General features: G+C 46.2%; 1 protein-coding gene across 1 annotated transcript in view; it reads right to left on the bottom strand.

The window, feature by feature from the left end:
- RIN2 (Ras and Rab interactor 2) overlaps positions 1-20,101 on the bottom strand; it is a 178,110-nt gene that overhangs the window by 3,957 nt on the left and 154,052 nt on the right. Inside the window, exons 9-12 of the mRNA XM_010836598.1 lie at positions 19,644-20,099; positions 8,356-8,661; positions 5,865-5,996; positions 1,201-1,364 (exon numbers count right to left, since the gene is read on the bottom strand). Coding sequence (XP_010834900.1) covers positions 1,201-1,364; positions 5,865-5,996; positions 8,356-8,661; positions 19,644-20,099 — 1,058 coding nt within the window. The remainder of the gene's footprint in view (positions 1-1,200; positions 1,365-5,864; positions 5,997-8,355; positions 8,662-19,643; positions 20,100-20,101) is intronic.

Below are 20,101 nucleotides of genomic sequence, written 5' to 3'. Positions count from 1 at the left end.
ACATGCATTTTCCTTTTCTCCTGCCCTCTTTCCATGATTCTCCTTAGAGGCTGGGCAGCCTCAGGAACCACTGCCTAGATGGCTAACAATCACTGCATCCCAAGGGCCCGTGAATGCTAAATCCCTTAACACCTGGATGTTCTTCAACCATCCCAGGGGTGGGAGGTGCACAGGATGCCTTCTTGCCCTTTAGATTTATGTGCTTGGGAAGGAAGTTTCTGGGAGCACAGCTATCCTCAAGAACACCTTGCTGACCCTGCCTTTCCACAACAGGCTCCTTTAAACCAAATGTACCTTTTGAGTGTTTTCAGAGCATTAAAAAGGCAAAAAGGGCAAGGAAAGTGAATTGGGACACAGAGACAAATCTGGCCTGCTTGGGAATTTACGACATGGACTCAGTCCGGGTTCACAGTTCTGCTGGAAGCTTTTGAAATTGTATTCGAAGACCTATGCAGACTCACTCATCATTTCATAGACTGTAAGCCCATGAAGTGATCCTGTGTTGGGTTAAGATTTCTACAGCCTCAACCAGCCTCTCCTCTCCAGGAAGCATGCACCATAGGAACCCCACCTTCCCAAGCACCTGTCCATGCACAGAGAAAATTCTGGATGAGGAATTCAGAAGACCGGGCTCAGATGCTCATGCTTCAGCTCTGGCCCTACCAGGCTGCCAGAGCTGACACTGCCGGTGAGACCCTAGGGTCTTCTGTTTTGGGGGTAGGGGACAGGGAAAGGAAAAAAGGAATGGGGTCACTGCACCCCTCCGTCTTCTCAGAGAGGCCAGGTCAAGTGCAGGGCCTCACAGGGCTGTTTCCATATGGCAGGTCACCTGTTTGCCACCTGTGCCAAAAGCATCCTTCCTGTAGGCTTCCTGAGTGCCCAGGTGCTCAGTATCCACGATGAACCTTCAGGAGGAAATCCTGCCCTCATCTGACTATTTCCTTAAGGGCAGCAAAACTTGGGCCAAATCCACACACACACACACACACACACATACACACACACTCTCTCTCTCTCTCTTCCTCTCTCTCTTTTAAGGAAAAGAGAGAAGTGAAACAACAAGGTCAGAAGGTGGTTTAAAATATCCCTTTTCCACTGGATGATCGGACAAAGTGGGGCGGGAGGGGGAGTGGGGGGCGTCCCTGAGCCGCATGGGCCATGAGGAAGCAGCTGGGCCCACCCAGGCTGCTGGCCACACACCTGAAAGTCATCCACCGAGGGGACGGTCCGGGTGGTGGTCCTGCGCTTGTGCCACTGCCTCAGGGTGTCCCTGGCCTCAGAGCTGAGTAGCCGCGCCGCCTGCTCTTCCTGGAAGTTCTTTATCAGGGAGAGGGCCCCGTAGGCGCTCGTCAGGTAATAGCCTCCTGGAAAGGGTAGACAGAGTGAGTTCTCCAGGGGTTCACCTCTGGGGACCACAGGAGGGTGACCACAGAGTTGGAGGTCAGGCTCCACCTTGCCCCTTCTCTTCCACATGCATTTTTTATTTATTTTTCTTTTTGAGCAAAAGAATCCTCTTCCATCCATTCCTGCATTCCTCCCCACGGATGTGCAGCTAACCCAGACCTGAGCCACTGCCTGGGGACTGAGGACCAGGCCGTGCTTTCATTGATGGAATTTCCATTCCAAAGCTGAGACTCACAGAATCAACCGAAGTGCAACTGTGAAAATGCTTTTCCAGAAAAGGTCAGAGCTCTGGAGCCTGACCTATTGAGGGGGAGGGGGTGGTGGCTTATGAGGGCGGTGGGGTCCACTGCTGAGGTCAGAACACCTTCCGGTAGGAACACGAGTCCACACACATCCTAGCAACACCTGCTTTGAAGCTTCTCATTTAAGAATTCATATGTTCTAAATTTTAAGTGAACTATACACTTTGAAAGAAATACAGAACATACAAGTGTGCTTACAATAATATGGGTTTTTCAAAAGAACCGCTCCCTCATGCTTCCCTTTCCTACCCTTACATAGGGACTCACAGAACAGGACATTTAAGAAAAGGTTAATTTACAAGGAAAAGGAAGTGACGCCCCTTTTGCCGGAGCATTTGGGAATGATTTCCTATGTTTGTGCTGTGCTGAGGTGCTCAGTTGTGTATAACTGTTTGCGACCCCATGGACTGTAGCCCACCAGGCTCCTCTGTCCACGAGGATTCTCCAGGCAAGAATACTGGAGTGAGTAGACTTTCCCTTCTCCAGGGGATCTTCCCGACCCAGGAATTGAACCCGGGGTCTCCTACATTGCTGGCAGATACTTTACCGGCTGAGCCACCAGGGAAGTCCTCTTATGTCTGAGGGAGTGTTAAAAACACTTACAATACTCCGAAAGGCATGTAAATGTGTTCACAGGTTGGTCCTAAACTATAGGGTTGTCCAATAAGTTCATTCTGGTTTTCCTATAAGATATTACAGGAAAACCGGAAAGAACTTTTTGGTTAACCCAATAGGATGGAGGTGCCTTTCTGGAACTTGTAAAGCTCTTCGCTGGAGAAACACTAGAGGGCGCACTAGATGTTTATTACAAACTCCACAATGGGAGCCTGGTAAGCTACAGTCCATGGGGTTGCAGAGTCGGACACGACTGAGCGACTTCACTTTTCTTTCCGCAACTGGACACTGCATGTTGTGGACTGAGAGACATTCTTGGTCCAAATACCTGTTGAATCTCCACCTTGAGCCAGGTACAGAGCCCGACTGGGTTTGTAAAAATTAGAATCTGAGTCCCTGCTCCATAAATACATTAAAAGAAAACGGATATTGGCCTGTTATTCATGCAGGGACCAGAAGTTAGCTGCGGTTAAATGAGCTTTGTCTGCCAAGTGTCACTTCCACCGCCAAAGTACTGAGTGTTAACACAAGACCCTAAGTTAACACAAGAACTTTCTCTCTGGTCAACACTCAAGATGGGAGGTGGTCCACCATCTAGGAAACCAGATGAACGCCCCCCTAAGTCATACTGGACGTGGAATCTGAGAAACAGTTTTGTGGTTTTCAGGTCACCGGCAGAGATTTGGGGGTCTTTTTTTTTTTTTTTAAGGTTTTTTGATGTGGACCATTTTAAAAGTCTTTTCTGAGTTTGTTACAATACTGTTTCTATTTTATGATTTGGTTTTTTGGCAGGGAGGCGTGTAGGAGCTTAGCTCCCCGACCAGGGATTGAACTTGCATCCCCTGCATTGGAAGCTGAAGTCCTAACCATTGGACCACCAGGGACGTCCCTGGAGGTTATCACTTACTGTAGCATCCTCTCGCCCACTCTGAGCAGCACACCTTCTGTGTATCCATTGTAGGTCAGCCTTTTTGTTCAAAGTCATCTTAATTTAGCAGATTTACCACTCAGCTATAAGCTTTCTAAGGCAGCCCCCACGGTACACAGTAGAGAGTTTCGAGTGGCTGAGTTTTACTAAATATTTTATCCATGAACAAATCACATGATTGAGTGAGAAACTCAGTAGTATGGAATTTAAATGTGACACAGAGGATTTCAGAAAAAACCAATGTGGACCTAAGGACTCAAGAGAGGCTTGTGGAGGTGTCAGAATTGGAGCTTGGACTTGGAGGGACCATGACTGTTGAGTTGGGGAGGGGTTGGTTTCCTTTGAATGTCAAATTTTTCACTCCATGGCTCAAAGTTCAGGCCACTAAGGAGAAAACTCCAAATGCTGGAAGCACAAAACTGACCACACTTGGAAACATGTGGATGCAATTAAAGTTAAGGTTTAAATTTCAGCAAAACTACCCCTGCCACTAGGGCTGTGCACGTCAAAGGGATTCTATGATGTCTTTTGCGTAAATGAAATTACCTGCTTAAACGGCAGAAAACTGGTGTGGGCTGTGCTTTGGGCAGTGGGGCAGGATGCAGGGCAGGACCAGCCATGTGTCTCCTCCTGGTCTGCCAGCCTGACAGGGCTGCCTGGTCCTCCCAGCCAGGAGCCCAAGAAGCCAGGACATGGCTGAGTGAAGGCAGGCTCCAGTGAAACCCTGACTTGACTGACTGCTCTGTGTGTTTTTTAGCTGTGTCCTTGTCTTTCTCTGTGATTCCCGGAGGTGAGGACCCGCCCACCTGTCACTGACACAGTACCCTGGGCAGTGCCTCACTCTGGAGAAATGCTGGGAAAGGTGACAGGAAGTGGCTGTCTCCATCCTCAGGTCACAGGATGTAAGCACGTGTTTGTCCCAAGTGCACACTGACAGCAACAGAATGGTAATTTTCTGAGGGAGGCTGGCATGCCCTTTCCCCGAAGCCCCAAGAGTTCAGCACACTTATCACTAGAATTAAACATGACTGAGGCTCAAAAAAATCCTCGATGCATATTCAATTATAATAATAATGCCGTGGAAGAAAGAAAAGAAGGGCACGGAGATGAATGTATGTCTCCTCCTGGTCCCTGGACAAAGCCACGTGCTCCCTCCCTCCTGGGAACCCCAGGGCAGAGCCGGGGAGGAAGGCTCCGGGCAGGGTCTGGGCAGTTTATCCTGGAGGGTCCGGCCTCAGCATCAGTTTATATTAATGAGGGGAGATAAACCGGGAAGAGGTAAAGGGATGGGTGAAGATACTCATCACTGGTCCTGAGTCAGCGGGTCCCTGCAGGGCTAGAGGGGGACCACAGGGCTCCCTGGAGGTCAGACCCTCTGACCCAGAGCCAGGTCCTGGGGACCAAGGGAATTAATGCACACGTTTGGGGGGTGACTGCACTGCTGTCTCCTCCAGGGAAAATCCCGGGATGATACATTCCCTGGGGAATCCCATCGGCATGTGGATGGACCTTTTTACTCAAGCCCAGACTAAAACTCACTAGAGGAAAAAATGTTAGGTGCCAATTCATCACTCAGAGTCCATCTGGGCTGAGACACATGAAATGAACTGTCAGGATACACAGGCTGAACAAGCTCCGATCTGATCCCCTTTAAGACAAGCTCATACAAGAGTCCTTGTTATTTCAGGCCTGTGCACCACGGTGACAAACACCCTAATTATTTCCATGATAAAATACCTAACCCTTGTGTAAGGAGAGGGATTCCTGTGAAGACGTGTTGCAATGAGGCAGACAGGAGGAGGATGACTGAACTGACAAAGTAAGTTGAAAGCAAATCGCCCAGATTTTTTTACTCCACTGTGGTTTTATGTTAACGATAAGCAGGTGCTATCTTTTTTTTTTTTTTAAAGAAAAGGAAATCACTGATGCTATTATCATCTTGAAAATCAAATTTAAAAAATAAAGATGAAAACAAAAGATAGGCCTTTGTCCGATTCACAGACACACAGTGGGCAGTTGTTCTGGCAGTGGAAATATTCTGCAGCAAAACTTTACAGCTTCCCTGTGAAATCAAAGAAACCATTTCTTTTAAAAAATGGCCCTGATTCTACTGAATGGTATATATATATATATTTTTTTTTACTGCAACTAAGCAATCTCGGTGAAGTATAATTATGGCAGGGTTGCGTTGTTTTGTGTGTTTTTCCGACTTCTCCAAATTTTCTGCGACCAACACTATGACCTCTGTAATCTGGAAAAAAGTCAGTACCTTCTCATACATGAGCAAAACTAAAACGGCCATTAACCCTGAATATGTCAAGAAGCACCCATGTAAGTGCCAGGTGGATCTGAGGTTTTATTTGGAGGGATGAAAATGTTTTGGAGCTGAAAAGAGTTGGAGGATTGCCCCAAATTGCAACTGGACTAAACGCTACAGAATTGTCACTTTACAATAGTTAATTTTAGTTTAACCATGAATGTACTAAGGGCTATTGCATTGCTCATTTTCAAATGGTTATCTCATGTTCCGCGAACTCTGCTTCAATTTACAAAGAAAAGAAAATAAAACTGAAGGAAAGCACCCAGTTCCTCCCACTTCTCCAAAAGCCTGCTACCTTCTCCATGTAGCAGGGACGGATCCAGAAGCTCCATCATGTACTCGACCTCCGTGTCTAGCTCCAGCATGTCACATTGTGCTATGACATAGGTCAGGACCGGCAAAAAGTCATCTGCTCCGTACATCCTCCCTGGAGTAGGAAGAAAGGGGGGGACAGATGGGGTATTTTTAGCCACATTTCTCCCTTTCATGTCCTACTTGCTGCTTTTATTAGCAAACAGCCATGCAGGGGAAGTGAGGTGGGTGTTTCTGGAATTCTACGGTGGGAGGGTTCCTCCCCACTGCCCTCATCAGAGGCCGACCCTAACTCACAATTTCAGGATGAATGTCCGAGTCAGTGAACACAGGGGAGATTGTTTTCCCATTTCCATGAGGTACCTCAATGCAAGCAATAAAATGGGGCTTCCCTGGTGGCTCAGCGGTAAAGAACCCGCCTCAGTGCAGGAGAGGCAGGTAGACGCAGGCTTGATCCCTGGGTTGGGAAGATCCCCTGGATCTACTGGAGTGGGCAACCCACTCCAGCATTCTTGCCAGGGGAATCCCATGGACAGAGGAGCCTACTGGGCTACAGTCTATAGGATCGCAAAGAGTCGGACATGACTGAGCATGCACACACGTGCAATAAAACAGTCTTTTTATTTTTAAAGGGTTTAACTTTTCAGCAAGTGACAGAATAAAACATTTGCGTTAAGTGTCTACTTATGATGTTTCTCCTTTGTGTCTTCCTTCCTATTGCTTTCTGTGCAAATTAACCAAAACATAGTGACCAAAAACAACTGGAGCAAGGAACAACTTGTCCTTCTCCGTCTTCAGTGTGACTTAAATGTGCTCAATCGCTGTACACTGAATAAATACATCTGATTAATATCTGACCAAAAAAATGGTCAGTCTGTACTGTTTTATTATGACAGAGATTCTCAACTAGCGGTGACTCTGCCTCCTAGGGAAGTCTGGCACTATCTGGAGACATCTTTCAAGCTCATGACTGGAGGGTGGGCGTGCAAATAGCATGCATCCGGATGCCAATAAACTTCCTAGAGGAAGTGGGATGTTTCCACAGCAAAGGACTAGCCAGCTGTAATGCTATTAGTGCTAAGGTTGAGAAACTTCCTGAGAACAGAATCCTGTGCAGATATAATGTGGGGGACTTCTTATAAATAATTTGACAGACTACAGAAAATACACTTTTGGGGACTTCCCTGGATATCCAGGGGTTAAGACTCTACACTTCCAAGGCAGAGGGCGCAAGTTCAATTCCTGGTTGGGGAACTAAGACCCACATGCTGCTTGGCTCAGCCAAAAAATAAAAGAAAATACATTTCTTGCATGTGAAGTATGTTTCAGAGGCGGTGTTCATCCGCCAGCATCACCAGCCCGGGCATTCACATGTTAACGTTTCTGCTCAACAATCTGCAAAGTGCATGCGCATGGTGACCTCCTCCAGCCGTGAGAAACAGAGCCTGTGTTTTCTCTCTGCTGCCTCTCCAGGAAGCAGTTTCGCTCCTGGAAACACTGTGACCATCCAGGAAATTAAAAAGGCTCACCCAAGACCTGGGGTACCACAGGACTCATCACTACCCATAAATCAGGGTCACTCTCACATCTACATGGAGGAGCCCTGGGGAAACCTGAGGGCTGACATGTGTGAATTCCTATTGCACTGCATCAGCTCAGGGCAAAGAAGGGATGGCCGATAAATGACTATAACGAGAGCTGAATGCTCCAAGTTTCTGACAGATGCTATCATGGACACAGGCTCTCACGGGCCAGAATGCAGTAACAATAGGAATAATTGGAACTATCTCCACCACGCTTGGGGCTGTGCAAACATTGACCTGTCTAATGCCCACCTTAGGAGGAAGGCTAAGGTCATACCCAGGACAAGAACAGAACTGCAGCTTGGAAGGTTGATTACGGAGGCCGAAGCCCCACAGTTAATGAACCCATTCCCAGAGCCAGGTCTCAACTCAAACCCCAAGACTGAGTCTGTATCCACTGCCCTGAATTAATCTTTTTTTTTTTTATCTTAACATAACTTCTTTAAAGGTGTGTTTGTTTTTTTTTTTTCTTTTCTTTTTTGGATATGGACCAATTTTTAAAGTCTTTATTGAATTTGTCACAATACTGCTTCTATTTGTTTTGATGTTTTGGCCTCAAAGCATGTGGGATCTTAGATCCCTGACCAGGTATCTAACTCTTGCTCTCTGTGTTGGAAATGCAGTCTTAACCACTGGGTTGCCAGGGAAGTTTCTGAACTAAAGCTTTTATAAACTGGCATTGTACAAAACTCTTGTTGCCCTGTCCTGGATTTTTGGTGCTGTAGTTTGTTGCATGTGGACTAATTTGCCAGAACCAGAGTAACACCTGCATTTTTATGAGGCCCTCGGTGAGGTCAAGAAGCTGAAAGGAAGAGCAGTTGGGGACTGGAAAGCCCAACACGTCCCAGCCCCATCGGAGGGCCAAGAGCCTGGATGGGGTGGTAGCCTCACCTGAGTTGTTCTCCATGACGGTATAGATGAGCTTGCAGACTCTGAGCAGCAGCATGACCTTCTTTTCTGGCGAATACATCTTCTGCATGGTCATGAACTTGACCTTGATTTTCTCCACATCCACAAAGTCAGGGGTGGGGGCAAAGACGCCTAGCTCCTGGGGATTCCTCTGCCGCACGAGCTGCAGGTTCTCCTTGAGTTGTTTCCATGAGCCATCGGCCACGTGGAAGTGCTTCAGCATGGCCTCGATGTGGCCCTTCAGGGGCTTCAGGATGCACTTGTGCATGGCTTTCTCCAGCACCACGTCTGCCAAAGAAAGCACAGCTACTGTGACCATTGTCTAAAGAAAGAAGAAACGTAGGGCCTGCTTTCTGGAAATGGACACCCGCAACTCGGTGCATTGGTTATCGGGCAGACATGTCCCAACTGCACAGCCAATCAACCAGAATTTAGCCCCACATCAGGCTTCCCTGGTGGCTTGGACAGTAAACAATCTGCCTGTGGTGTGGGAGACCTGGGTTCGATCCCTGGGTTGGGAGGATCCCCTGGAGAAGGAAATGGCAACCCACTCCAGTGTTCTTGCCTGGAGAATCCCCATGGACAGAGCAACTGGCAGGCTACAGTCCATGGGATTGCAAAGAGTTGGACACTGAGCAACTAAGCACAGCACACACGCATTCACACACCACACTTTTTTTTCTTCAGTAAAGCCAAGAAGAGTGAATCTCCCCTAACATTTTTACAGTCTCTCTTGCATGCAGTCAATACAACTGAATATATTTGTTTTAACTACTTTTATACCTTCTCACCCATAAGCACAGGTGAATATTCTAGAAGGTATGCTTTTGACCCAGTCTTTCCACTGAAGAGTCAGTGAACAGCTAAGTAAATGTGTTATGTTAAAAGAAGGATTTGCTAATAGCAAGGGTACCAGCTCCCTCAAAATATTTCCTGAGGGAAAAATTCAACTAAATGCACATGGTATCTTGGATTGGATTCTGGACCAAAAAAGTCTTTCTGTCATTTACTATAAAGGACATAGTGGGGCATTAGATGAGATCTGAATAAAGTCTGCAGATTAGATAATATTGTTAACAGTGAATCTGGCTTCTTTCACACAGACTGTATCTTGGAGACTCGGCCAGCTGTGTCTGGAGCAACAGTGTGCTCTTTTCCAAAGAATGACTCTTCCGTGAAAGTTAATGAAAGTTAATGTTACTGCAGTTTTGTAACACAATGTCCCTATTTTTAGATAAATACCCACTAAGTATTTAGGGAAAAAGGGATACAATGCCTGCAACTAGCTCTCATGATTTAGATAAAAGGAGGGGATGTGTGCATGTGTATATGTGTGTGTGAGCGTGCACATGAGTGCGTGTGTGTGTGTCAACAGAAAAGCACTAACACCGGGAATCCGGGTGAAGGGCAGACATGATTTCTTCATTGACTTTTTGCAACTTTTTTGAATGTCTGAGCTGATTTCAAAGTGAAAATTTAAAAATTCTTGAAGTGCGTTTCTGTTCAGAATTAGGAAATACCCTTAGGTGTGGGAGGCATTATTTCCCCCTCTTTCTTGGAATGGTTTGCCCAATGGAGCTGACGGTACAGTAACCAGGACCACGAAGCTGGAGCTCTGGTCTGAAGAGGGTCTGTGCCGTGAGAAGCTCTCTCTGCTTCTTCCACATCAGTTTTTCCATCTCAAATGTTTCACGTTCTCATCAAAGCTGCCTGGGTAGCAACCACCCCTAGGATACGACACTTGGGGATACGATTTCATCTTGGAAGCCCAGGAACCCACAGAAATAGCCAAGTTATCTCTCTGGCCCTTGGCATTCCCGAGAGACATCAGATGACACAGACTGTAAATGATCACCTATTATTAGAAGATCAGAGGCAAAGAGAAATCTAAGCAGGACATACCTGTAGAAACCAAGGTTGAAGCAAAAGAGGTTATACAGTAAGAAGAAAAACAGAACAACATTTCTTCACATCTGGCATTAAACCAAATTACTGTTTTAAAACAAATTAAAACCAAGTTTGCATTGGTTATGCTGTGTCAATAAACTTCTAGAAAGTCATATAGCATCTCTGACTTCACTTCCAATGGCCACTAGGATGAAAAGTCAACAATAGGAATTAACATTGAGTGCCCAGTTGGGCTAGGCTTTATTGCATTATCTCATCTAATTCTATAGTATCTCTATTATTTTTGCACAATATGACTATTCATATTCTTTTAATAGAATAAGGAAACAGATATAGGGCTTTTTATAGATAAGGAAACAGAGACTTGGAGATGTCTAATGGTTTGCTTGAGCCCATAAAACTGAACACCCTGCTTTTCAAAGTCAATAATTTCTTAGTTCTAAAGTTCATGGTGTTTCATAAACATTCACCAGTTTACTGCTCTATCTAAAGATTCTGCAGCCACATTCCTGGTGACCCCTCCCTCTGCTGGAAGGAGGTCACCAAGGGGGGAGAAAGCCACGTCAATCATTAATTAGGACGCACATGAATGTTGGGAGCAGTGTTACTCATAACAGGCCCGATCTGGAAAGCACCCAAGGCCCAACCCAATGGCGTAGATGCCAGGAGATATACGCACAATGGAATTCAGAAAATGGAATGCAGACAATGGGAGATTCATTCCACGAAAAAGAGCATGCTGCTGCTCCGGACACAACTGGCTGAGTCTCCAAGACACAATCTGTATAAAAAAAGCCAGACACACAAGAGTTGTCTCCTTTAGCACGATGCTTACACAAAGCTCAAGGACAGGCAAAACCAATTTATGATGACAGGTCGGGATGGCAGTCGTCCTGAGAAATAAACGGGGCTTCGGGGGACACTCTCAGGGGGTGGAGATGGTAGATGCCTGTGGTTGATACATGGATAAAGAATTGTCAGGCTGAGCACTTGAAATTTATACACTTCATGGATACACGTTAAACCTCAATAGCCATGTGTATAAATCAAGCCAACCGAAAACACCTAGAGACCAGCCTGGGCTTTTCACCTTGAACCCCAAGGGCAACTTTTAAATTCCGAGCAAGTCTGATCATCTCAGGGCCAGAGTGTGCACACAAACCATCTCCAAAAGGTTCTATGCTGTTCCTGGGGCTGACAGCAGACAGCTCGTCACCAGCCAGCTGAGTGAGTCTCTTGAGCAACTCATCCTTGTCCCCAGGGAAGGGGTGCTGATACTGACCTTTGAGCCACAAACTCTACTCTTAGTAGGAAATGCAACAGTGGAAATTTGCTAGGAGGGTTGACATCCAGGACCCATTGCCTTAAAATCCCCAAAGAAACAAATTTTTAGAACATTTTTAAAAGGCTATAATTTAGAAATAAGAAAAACTGGTCTCTCTGCTTTCTTTTTCATGTCTTCACTCCTAATCACCCCTCCCCATCCTCACAAATCTTTAATAAATACAATGAATAAGAAAAAAAGTCCAAATGACAAGGACCCAGTACCTGAGTCTCTCCAAAAGGAAAAGAAGGTCGTGCTTATGAAGCAAGAGGGAAAAATGATTTTAGGAAACAAAAGGAACAGAAAATCTTTCAGAATGTGGAGTAGCTCAGAACAAAAGATCAGACCAGTCATATGGCTTATAAATTACTACTATCCGTTTTCCCCTACCATCTCTGGTTGCTTTACATCCAAGAATGATGCTATTCTAGGCACTTTACACGCACTGATTCTTCAGCTCCTCCACCAAACCCCTGGTGGGAGGACTGTGATTTCTTTATTTTATAGCTGAGGAAACCCAGAGACATGGATGCCACACAGCTGCCAAGGGGAGCCAGGACTCAAGCCCAAGAACTCTGGTTATGTCAACTGTGTTTATCTACAAAGAAACAAAACGATGCCGGAGAACTGTCTGCACTACAACACTGTGAGTGTTAGAAACCGATTGCTAACTGGATAACCCACTGGAAACACAGTTTCTGAAAATATTTATAGAGATCCTATCAACTGGTTCTAAAGTTCATCCACTCAGGGACGTAGTCAGGGGCATCGGCCTAGAGCTCCCTGCCTTAGTGAGACCTGTAAATGCAGTGATTTACAAGAAGCGCTAAACGTGTCGGCCTCTAGAGCCGTGAGATGATTGCCCCGTCTTAGGAATGAGGACAGAAGCCTAAGGTCTGTCACTTCCCTCTGATCAGAGGCATGGATTCCAGAGAAAGTCAGGCATGAGACGGGGACCCATCACAGGACAGGCTCACTCATCAGCTCGTCTGGACACTTTCTGCTCCCCCACTGCTGCTGAAGAGGAAGCGAGAGTCCAGAAGCTGAAGCTCAGCGAAGGCGCGTGTCTTAGAAAGAGTGAGAGGAGGTGGCCTGGCAGCTGGCCCAGCTGTGTCTTTCTAAGTGACTCTGGCCTCTTCACTTCACCTCTCTGACTGTCACTGCCTGCAACTTCTGAACTGCCATCTACTCCTCGCCCAGGGCAGGGAAGACAGGAGGAGCACTCTGAACCTGGTTAAAACAAAATAATTTCCGGTATTCGCCAGGAATTCTAACAGAACCCAAAGTCTAAACAACATGATGTCCAAAAGGGGTAGGTTGCAACCTACATGACAAAGATCAAAGATGAAGTGAGGTCACACAGCCTCTTGGCTTATTCAAGTTCTAGCATTCTTTCAAGAAAGTAAAGTAGAAGCAATAGAAGTTAACATTTGATGACAAGAGGCAGACCTCTTTTGTGGGGAACTCAAACTGCGAAGTGCAAACGTGCACCACCACGAATACCAATGGGCACATCTGTTTGCGCAGTTCCTGGGACAAGGGGCAGGACAGAAGCCTGTGCCCTGTGCTGGCCCTCACTTCAGCCCTGTCACAATGAATGGGGGCCCTCTCCCCGAGGCACAGAAGTTAAATGACCTTTCCTGGACGGTGGGGAACCTGGTTGTCCCTACCGCAAAGAAGTCAGGAAATAGCATAGTGGCCCTCGCTCTGTACGAGAAGGGCAAAAGGAGCTGCTTCTGTCTTTCGGTGCTAACATGGTCACCTCTGGCTGCACAGCTGGATTAAAAATCAGGGCTGAACTGGACGGGGTACTAAGTGCTTTCCAAGCATTCTAAACACTTTTATGTACTTTACATGTATTTAAACTACTCTTTGACTGACATGAATACATAACTCCTATGTGTTTTCCCTTGGGTCTTCTGAGCTATAGTCAGGAAAAGAGGGGCAGTCTTCTGTCTATTTAAACTAACTCTCAAAAATAGTATAGACGTGCTTTTCCTAGGCTGCAAGAGGTCGATCTTTCTCCTGCTCTGTACCTTTTGATAATGTACTAAGAGATCCTCTCCGTCCAGGTGACATGGACACAAGGACTAGCTCAGAGGTCAGAATCAAGGTGGTTTAACTCTTAACTCTGCACCACTATGTCTCTCGGCCTACTTTCAGAATGACTCTGTCTAAAACACAGCAGGTAACACAATAACTCAAGGGATTAAACCAAACTCTGAATTCAAAATTAAAAGCAAATCACACTAGATATTGAAGCTTGAGTTAGACTTATGCGTGCATGCTCAGTCGTATCCAGCTCTTTGAGACCTCATGGACTCTATGTAGCCAGCCAGGCTCCTCAGTCCATGAGATTTCCCAGGCAAGAATACTGGAGTGTGTTGCCATTTCATCCTCCAGGGGATCTTCCCAACCCAGGGGATTGAACCCACTCTCCTGCATTGGCAGGCAGATTCTTTATGAGTGTACCACTGGGGAATCCCCAGGTTTGAATGTTCATTAAAAAAAAAATGACATGAAGCAAGGCAGTTTTAATTGTTTAAAACCCAAGGAATGACTTCAGACTTCTTTCTTACGCACACTATGCTCTCTGGTGTTTAACCACATTTCAGTATCATTTCTCTATAAAGAAAATAAAACACTCATGTAAGTAAATTGATGTTCTCTTTGAAATATGTGGGAATTGAGTTTTAAGGCTACTTTTTCTTCAAATAATGGTAATACTCTTCAGAAAAAATACACATTTTGACAGCCACTAAAGAAAGCAAAACCGTATCTTGTTTTTTATTACTGACTTTTATAAATACAGTTGGCTTATCTGTATCTTTGTTGAGTGTTTGTGTGCAATTTGAATGAAGTAGAAAGTTGAGGATTACTAACATTTTGGGAGTTGGAAAAATTTTGTTTTTCTTGAAACAAGACTTGAAAACAGAGGGATTTCCTTAAGATTAATATCAAATCAGAAGTAAAAATTCTTTTGCTTTAAGAAAATCAAAACAGTATCCACAAAAATGCAACAAGTTCTGCAAAGTGTAGATTTCACTACCAGAAAGTTGGGACTAAGAGAATACCAGTTGAGAACACCAGCTGGGTTTCTCTTCTTCTTCAAAAAAATCTAGTCCTGTCCTCCTTTCCCACAGCTTCTGGAGGAGAGAGTGCTGAATGAGGAGGTGGGAATGTAAAGCCTAGATCTACAGAATTCCATCCTGAAATTAAGGAAGTTGGAGGAGGTATTTCAGTGCTGTAACCCACTTTGGGACTATTCTCTCGTTGGTTGAAAGAGACTGAGGCGGAAGTGGTATGATGTGAAAACCCACCAATAAGGAGCATGTGTTGGGATAACAAATGATGTCACAGGGTCTATATCTTACTGGGCGGGGCACTCAGGAGTGAGTACACTTCACTGTGTCCATGAAGTTACCGATCCTGGGCTTTTGAGGAGGATGCCAAATGGTATACATGCTTTTGTTAAAGCAGTTGCTTGTCCCTCCACGTACCACTTTTGCAGCGTGAAGGGTAGAGAGCTTGTCAAAAGGGAGACAGGATATGTGGCCCTGGAATCAAGAGGGAGCTGGGTCAAATGGGAACTTATCTTATCCTCCCATCAGGAGAGCAAAGCTGATGTCAATCAACCAACATCTGCTCAAGAACCTCTACATGGCAAGGTTTTGTGTGGCAGTGCTTTAAAGAGCAGTCTAAACAGAAGTCAAATTCTCTATGATAGGGCACCACCATTTAGGCTGGCAATTTTACAGCTTTGAGACTGTTTTTATCGTGTCATTCTCACCTGGAAAGTGCTGCCCTACAGGGCTATGACAGGAGCAAATGGACAAAGTTGCAGTTGGGTGAGAGCTATTTAGTTTTTTCACTGGCTTTTCTCTGTGCAACTGAAGAACTCCTTTGTGAAGAAGATTAGCACTGTATCCAAACACTAAATGCACATGCGTTCATATGGTTCTTTTTTACATATGAGGGATGGAATTCTACGTGGGTTACAGCACTGAGATACCTCCTCCAACTTCCTGAATTTAAGGATGGAATTCTGTAGATCTAGGCTTTATATTCCCACCTCCTCATTCAGCACTCTCTCCCCCAGAAGCTGTGGGAAAGGAGGACAGAACTAGATTTTTTTTTTGAAGAAGAGAAATCCAACTGGTATTCTTGAAAAGCCTTACAAGCATCAGTTGACACCGGTTCTGAAGAAATTTGAGGTTTGGAATCCTGGGGGTGGCATTTAAAGTGAATCCATTCAAAGTGAATTATAACCTCCCAGGAAGTGAGATTGCTGAAAATAAACAGATAAACCAGAGGAGACCAGGGCTGAATCCAATCTCCCCTACCCACCAGCAGCATAACCCTCCACAAGTCATTTTATACATCTTGACCTCCATTCCTGAATTTGCAAAACAGAACAAAATCTACACAAAGGTACCACCCGTGAGTTGATCACACAGTTCAAAGGAATCACTGTGTTAACAAGGTCTTAGTAAACTAGTGAGCCCTTCATTTAGGAATATGTAAAACAGATCATTTAGACTCCATTTTCTTGCCAGAGTCCGAATCTAAACGAGCACATTTAAGGGGATTGGTTTTCTAATCATTAGGATCACATCTTTCCTCACAACGGGGCACGTGATGAGTTTCTTAGGTCACCTTCTGCTTTGGCTCGCCTTCCTCTTAATTTCAAAAGCCCAGCACATTCTCTGCACTTTTCAAAACAGAATAATGGTTTCATTGATGAAGCAATAGATAAGATGAAGCATCTCCTTTAATGCAAAAGCTTAAACAAAACAAACCAATAAAAAAGTGTGGCAGTGTGTCCGACATCCGCGTCCGCAGACAGTAGCACTCTGAGCTTCCTCTACCAATGGTGAGCCTACTATCCTAATTCCCTTGAATTTACAAATTAAATGTTTAAGTTAATTTTCAATGAGATATAATTGACAAATATCATATTCCTATTAGGTGCATAACACAATTAAACAATGTTTTCCAATCTCCTTAGTTTCTTATGAGAAAATATGAACATAGGCACCAGCAAGGGAGAGGCTGCTGCTGCTGCTAAGTCGCTCAGTCATGTCCGACTCTTCACAACCCCATGGACTGCAGCCCACCAGGCTCCTCCGTCCATGGGATTTTCCAGGCAAGAGTACTGGAGTGGGGTGCCATTGCCTTCTCTGGCAGGGGACAGGGGTAAGGTTCAAAACACAGGGTTTAAAAAAAATAAATTGGGTTGGGGGGCTTCCTTGGTGGCTCAGTGGTTAAGAATCTGCCTGCCAATGCAGGAGACACGGGTTTGATTCCTGGTCCGGGAAGATCCCATGTGCTGGTGGACAACTAAATCCGTGTGCCACAACTACTGAGCCGGCACACTACAGCCTGTGCTCTGCAACAAAAGAAGCTGCCACAATGAGAAGCCGTGCACCGAAACTAGAGAGCAGCCCGTGATTGCCACAACTAGAGAAGAACCTGTGCAGCAACAAAGACCCAGCACAGCCAAATAAACAAAGTAAAAAAAATTTTTTTAATTTATAAGATTTTTTAATGTGGACCATTTTAAAAGTCTTTATTAAATTTGTTGCAATATTGGTTCTGTTTTATGTTTTGTGTTTCTGGCCACGAGGCACATGAGATCTTAGCTCCCCGACCAAAGGTTGAACCCACATTCCCCGGTGGTCCAGTGGAAGGCAACCACTGGGCCACCAGGGAAGTCCCCTCAAAGAAACAGGCTCTGAATCCAAAGAAGAAAGTTCAGAAGCTTCACAGGCTAGGCCGGGATAGCCCTGGACACCTGGCTCCAGCTGGCAGAACCCAGCCTTGCCAGGGCACAGGATGCCTGCTTCACAGGGCTGAGGCCAAGACCTACTGCCATCGCTGGGACAGGCAGCCTGGATGTCAGCTTCCCTCCTCCTCAGGACCTTAGATTTTTAGATGGAAAGCTCTATCTTTCCAGAGCAGCAAAGCGTTTGTGTCAAAGACTGCTGGCCACATTCAAATCTGTTTTTGGAGAAGATGAGATCCGGGGCTCCAACCAACAGCAATACCCTATCTGAACTGGCACCTTCCGAGAAGCTAGGAGGAGAGCGTCCCCCGCACCCGCCGGAAGGACCGGCAGCTTCGGTCGGTGCTCACAGCATCGGCGGGGAAGGAAGGAAAGGCCTGGCTCCCCAGGGAGGAGCCTCGTCTCCGTGGGCTGGCTGGCACTGCGGCCACATAGCCCAGCGCTGACATCAGCGCCCGCCTGGCTCTCCCGCCGGTGCGGGGTCTCAGCCGGTCTCCCCTGAGAGGCAGGCTCTGGGGGTGGGGGCGGGACCGAGAGGGCCCGGGCCGCTCTTCCGTTGTCTCGAAGGCAAGCGTTTCCATCCCCAAGGCACATCCTGGGGCACATTCCTTCCAGCTTTCTCTCCAGCAGCCGGGCTCTAACCACGCCCCACCCACCCAGGCGCAAGCCACAGGAAAACAAACAAGGCTTTGATTCCTTTGTGAGAAAATAAAAAAGCTGCTGAAACTCACTTCAAGGAGAGGGGGAGAGAGAGAGAGGCGGGGAGACCCCACCGGCAAACCACACGCTGTTTACTACTTTCCACAAACAGACCCAATCAGAAAGAAGCCGATTCCAGCTTTGCTTTATGAACGGCCTAGAAATGTCGGGTAGCTCTTTTTGATTGCTGCTGCCCAGTGAATGAGGTCTCTGAAATTTGTCCTTCAGAGTCAATCTTCTGAAGTTAAAAAAAAAAAAATCTCTTAAGACTCTAGCCCTGGAAAAAGAGAGGTCTTGCCAAATTCAATCTTCCCTTGGCCAAAGTAACTATTAGCAATTCAGCTCTCCAATGAAGTTAGAAAGAAAGTTATTTCCCCTTGACTTTGGAGAAAACACCTTTCATGTGACGTCCAAAATTTGATACTTATTTTTAAAGATACACAAAACAAACTTGTCCATTTGACTTTTTTGTTTTTGCTTACTCCCAAACTTACTGAATTCTGTGATTAGAAGCCAGCAGGGCAGTTTCCCTTTGGGAAGAAGGGGGACAGGGAGGGGTTCCCTGGGGGCTTTGATGCTGTCACGTTCTGCTGCACTGGTGCTTGCTCCCTGTGGCAACTCACCCAGCTGCACACCGTGGCCTCTGCCCTCCTGAGGGTAAAAAAGGGCACTTTCCAACCAATACAGCACAAACCCCCATGGCTTGCTGAGACACACCTTCAGGAGACCCTCAAAGCCCACACAGAGCACAAAATCAGGCAGGCAACCAGAATGGTCCAGCCCTGAACAGACCCGTCTGCGGCTCCCATTAGTCGCTCCCCAAAACGTGTCTGAGCCTGATGCTCAGCCCCCAAACCAGGTATATAACATGAAGTCAACTTCAAGAAGCTGTGTTTCTAGTTCAGATGAGCCCAGGGGGTGGAGTGTGTTGCTGTTTTGAACTCTGGAGAAAACGTCACCCAAGAGAACTAACACAGGATACACTGTCCTGCCAGGCCACAGTATATATATATACTATATATATATATATATATTTGTCGTTTATTGAACGTTGATTTACAAAGTCCTATTAGTTTCAGGTGTATATTAACTGATTCAGATATATGTACACAAACACATCCTGGAGGAGGAAATGGCAACCCACTCCAGTATTCTTGCCTGGAGAATCCCATGGACAGAGGAGCCTGGTGCGCTACAGTCTGTGGGGTTGCACAGAGTTGGACACAACTGAGCGACTGAGCACATATATACACACATATATAGATACACACATATGTATTCTTTTTCAGACTCCTCTCATATAGGTTATTACAAACTATTAAGTATATAGGTCCTTGTGCTCTACAGTAGGTCCTTGTTGCTTACCTATTTTACCTACAGTGGGGTGTATCTGTTAATCCCAAACTCCCCATCTCTCCCTCCCTCCCCTTCCCCCTTTGATAACCCTAAGTTTCTTTCTACGGCTGTGAATTTCTGTTTTTAAATAATTCCACTGGTATGTATAAGCAATTCTATACACACACACATGTATTTTAAAGGCAAGGTGGCACCCACCTATCTGGTCTTCGGGGATCAGCGATTCGATGGGGGGGTCCAGCTCGGAGCTCTGGGACAGGTAGTTCTTCACCTGGGTCATGAACTGCCGGATGGTCTGCAGGAGGTCGGTGCTGGACACGTGGCACTCCTTGTTCTCCTGCAGAAAACTCACGTAGTCCTGCACCAGGCAGCCGAAGTAGGTGCGCTTGTCACGGGCCAGCTCGGCGATCCGGCGCACCATGCGCTTCTCCGGGGTCAGGAACGAGCTGAAAACGCCGCTCATCTTGCGGAGCTGGGACTTGACGAGCTTAGGCAGCACGAAGGAGCTGTTCCGCTTCTTCTTGGACTTGATTGGGGGGGCCATGGTCTCCTGGTCGCTCTCGCCGTCGTAGTCCTCCAGGCTGCTGTTGGTGTCCGCCTCGTAGCCAAACAGGGGCATGCTGCGGTCCAGGTCCAGCGAGTCGGAGGAGGAAGTG

Source organism: Bison bison, unplaced genomic scaffold (genome assembly GCF_000754665.1).
Source record: "Bison bison bison isolate TAMUID 2011002044 unplaced genomic scaffold, Bison_UMD1.0 scf7180017864063, whole genome shotgun sequence".
Lineage (NCBI taxonomy): Eukaryota > Metazoa > Chordata > Mammalia > Artiodactyla > Bovidae > Bison > Bison bison.
The sequence above is the reverse complement of the archived record's forward strand: the minus strand, read 5'-3'. Positions and strand labels throughout refer to the sequence as shown.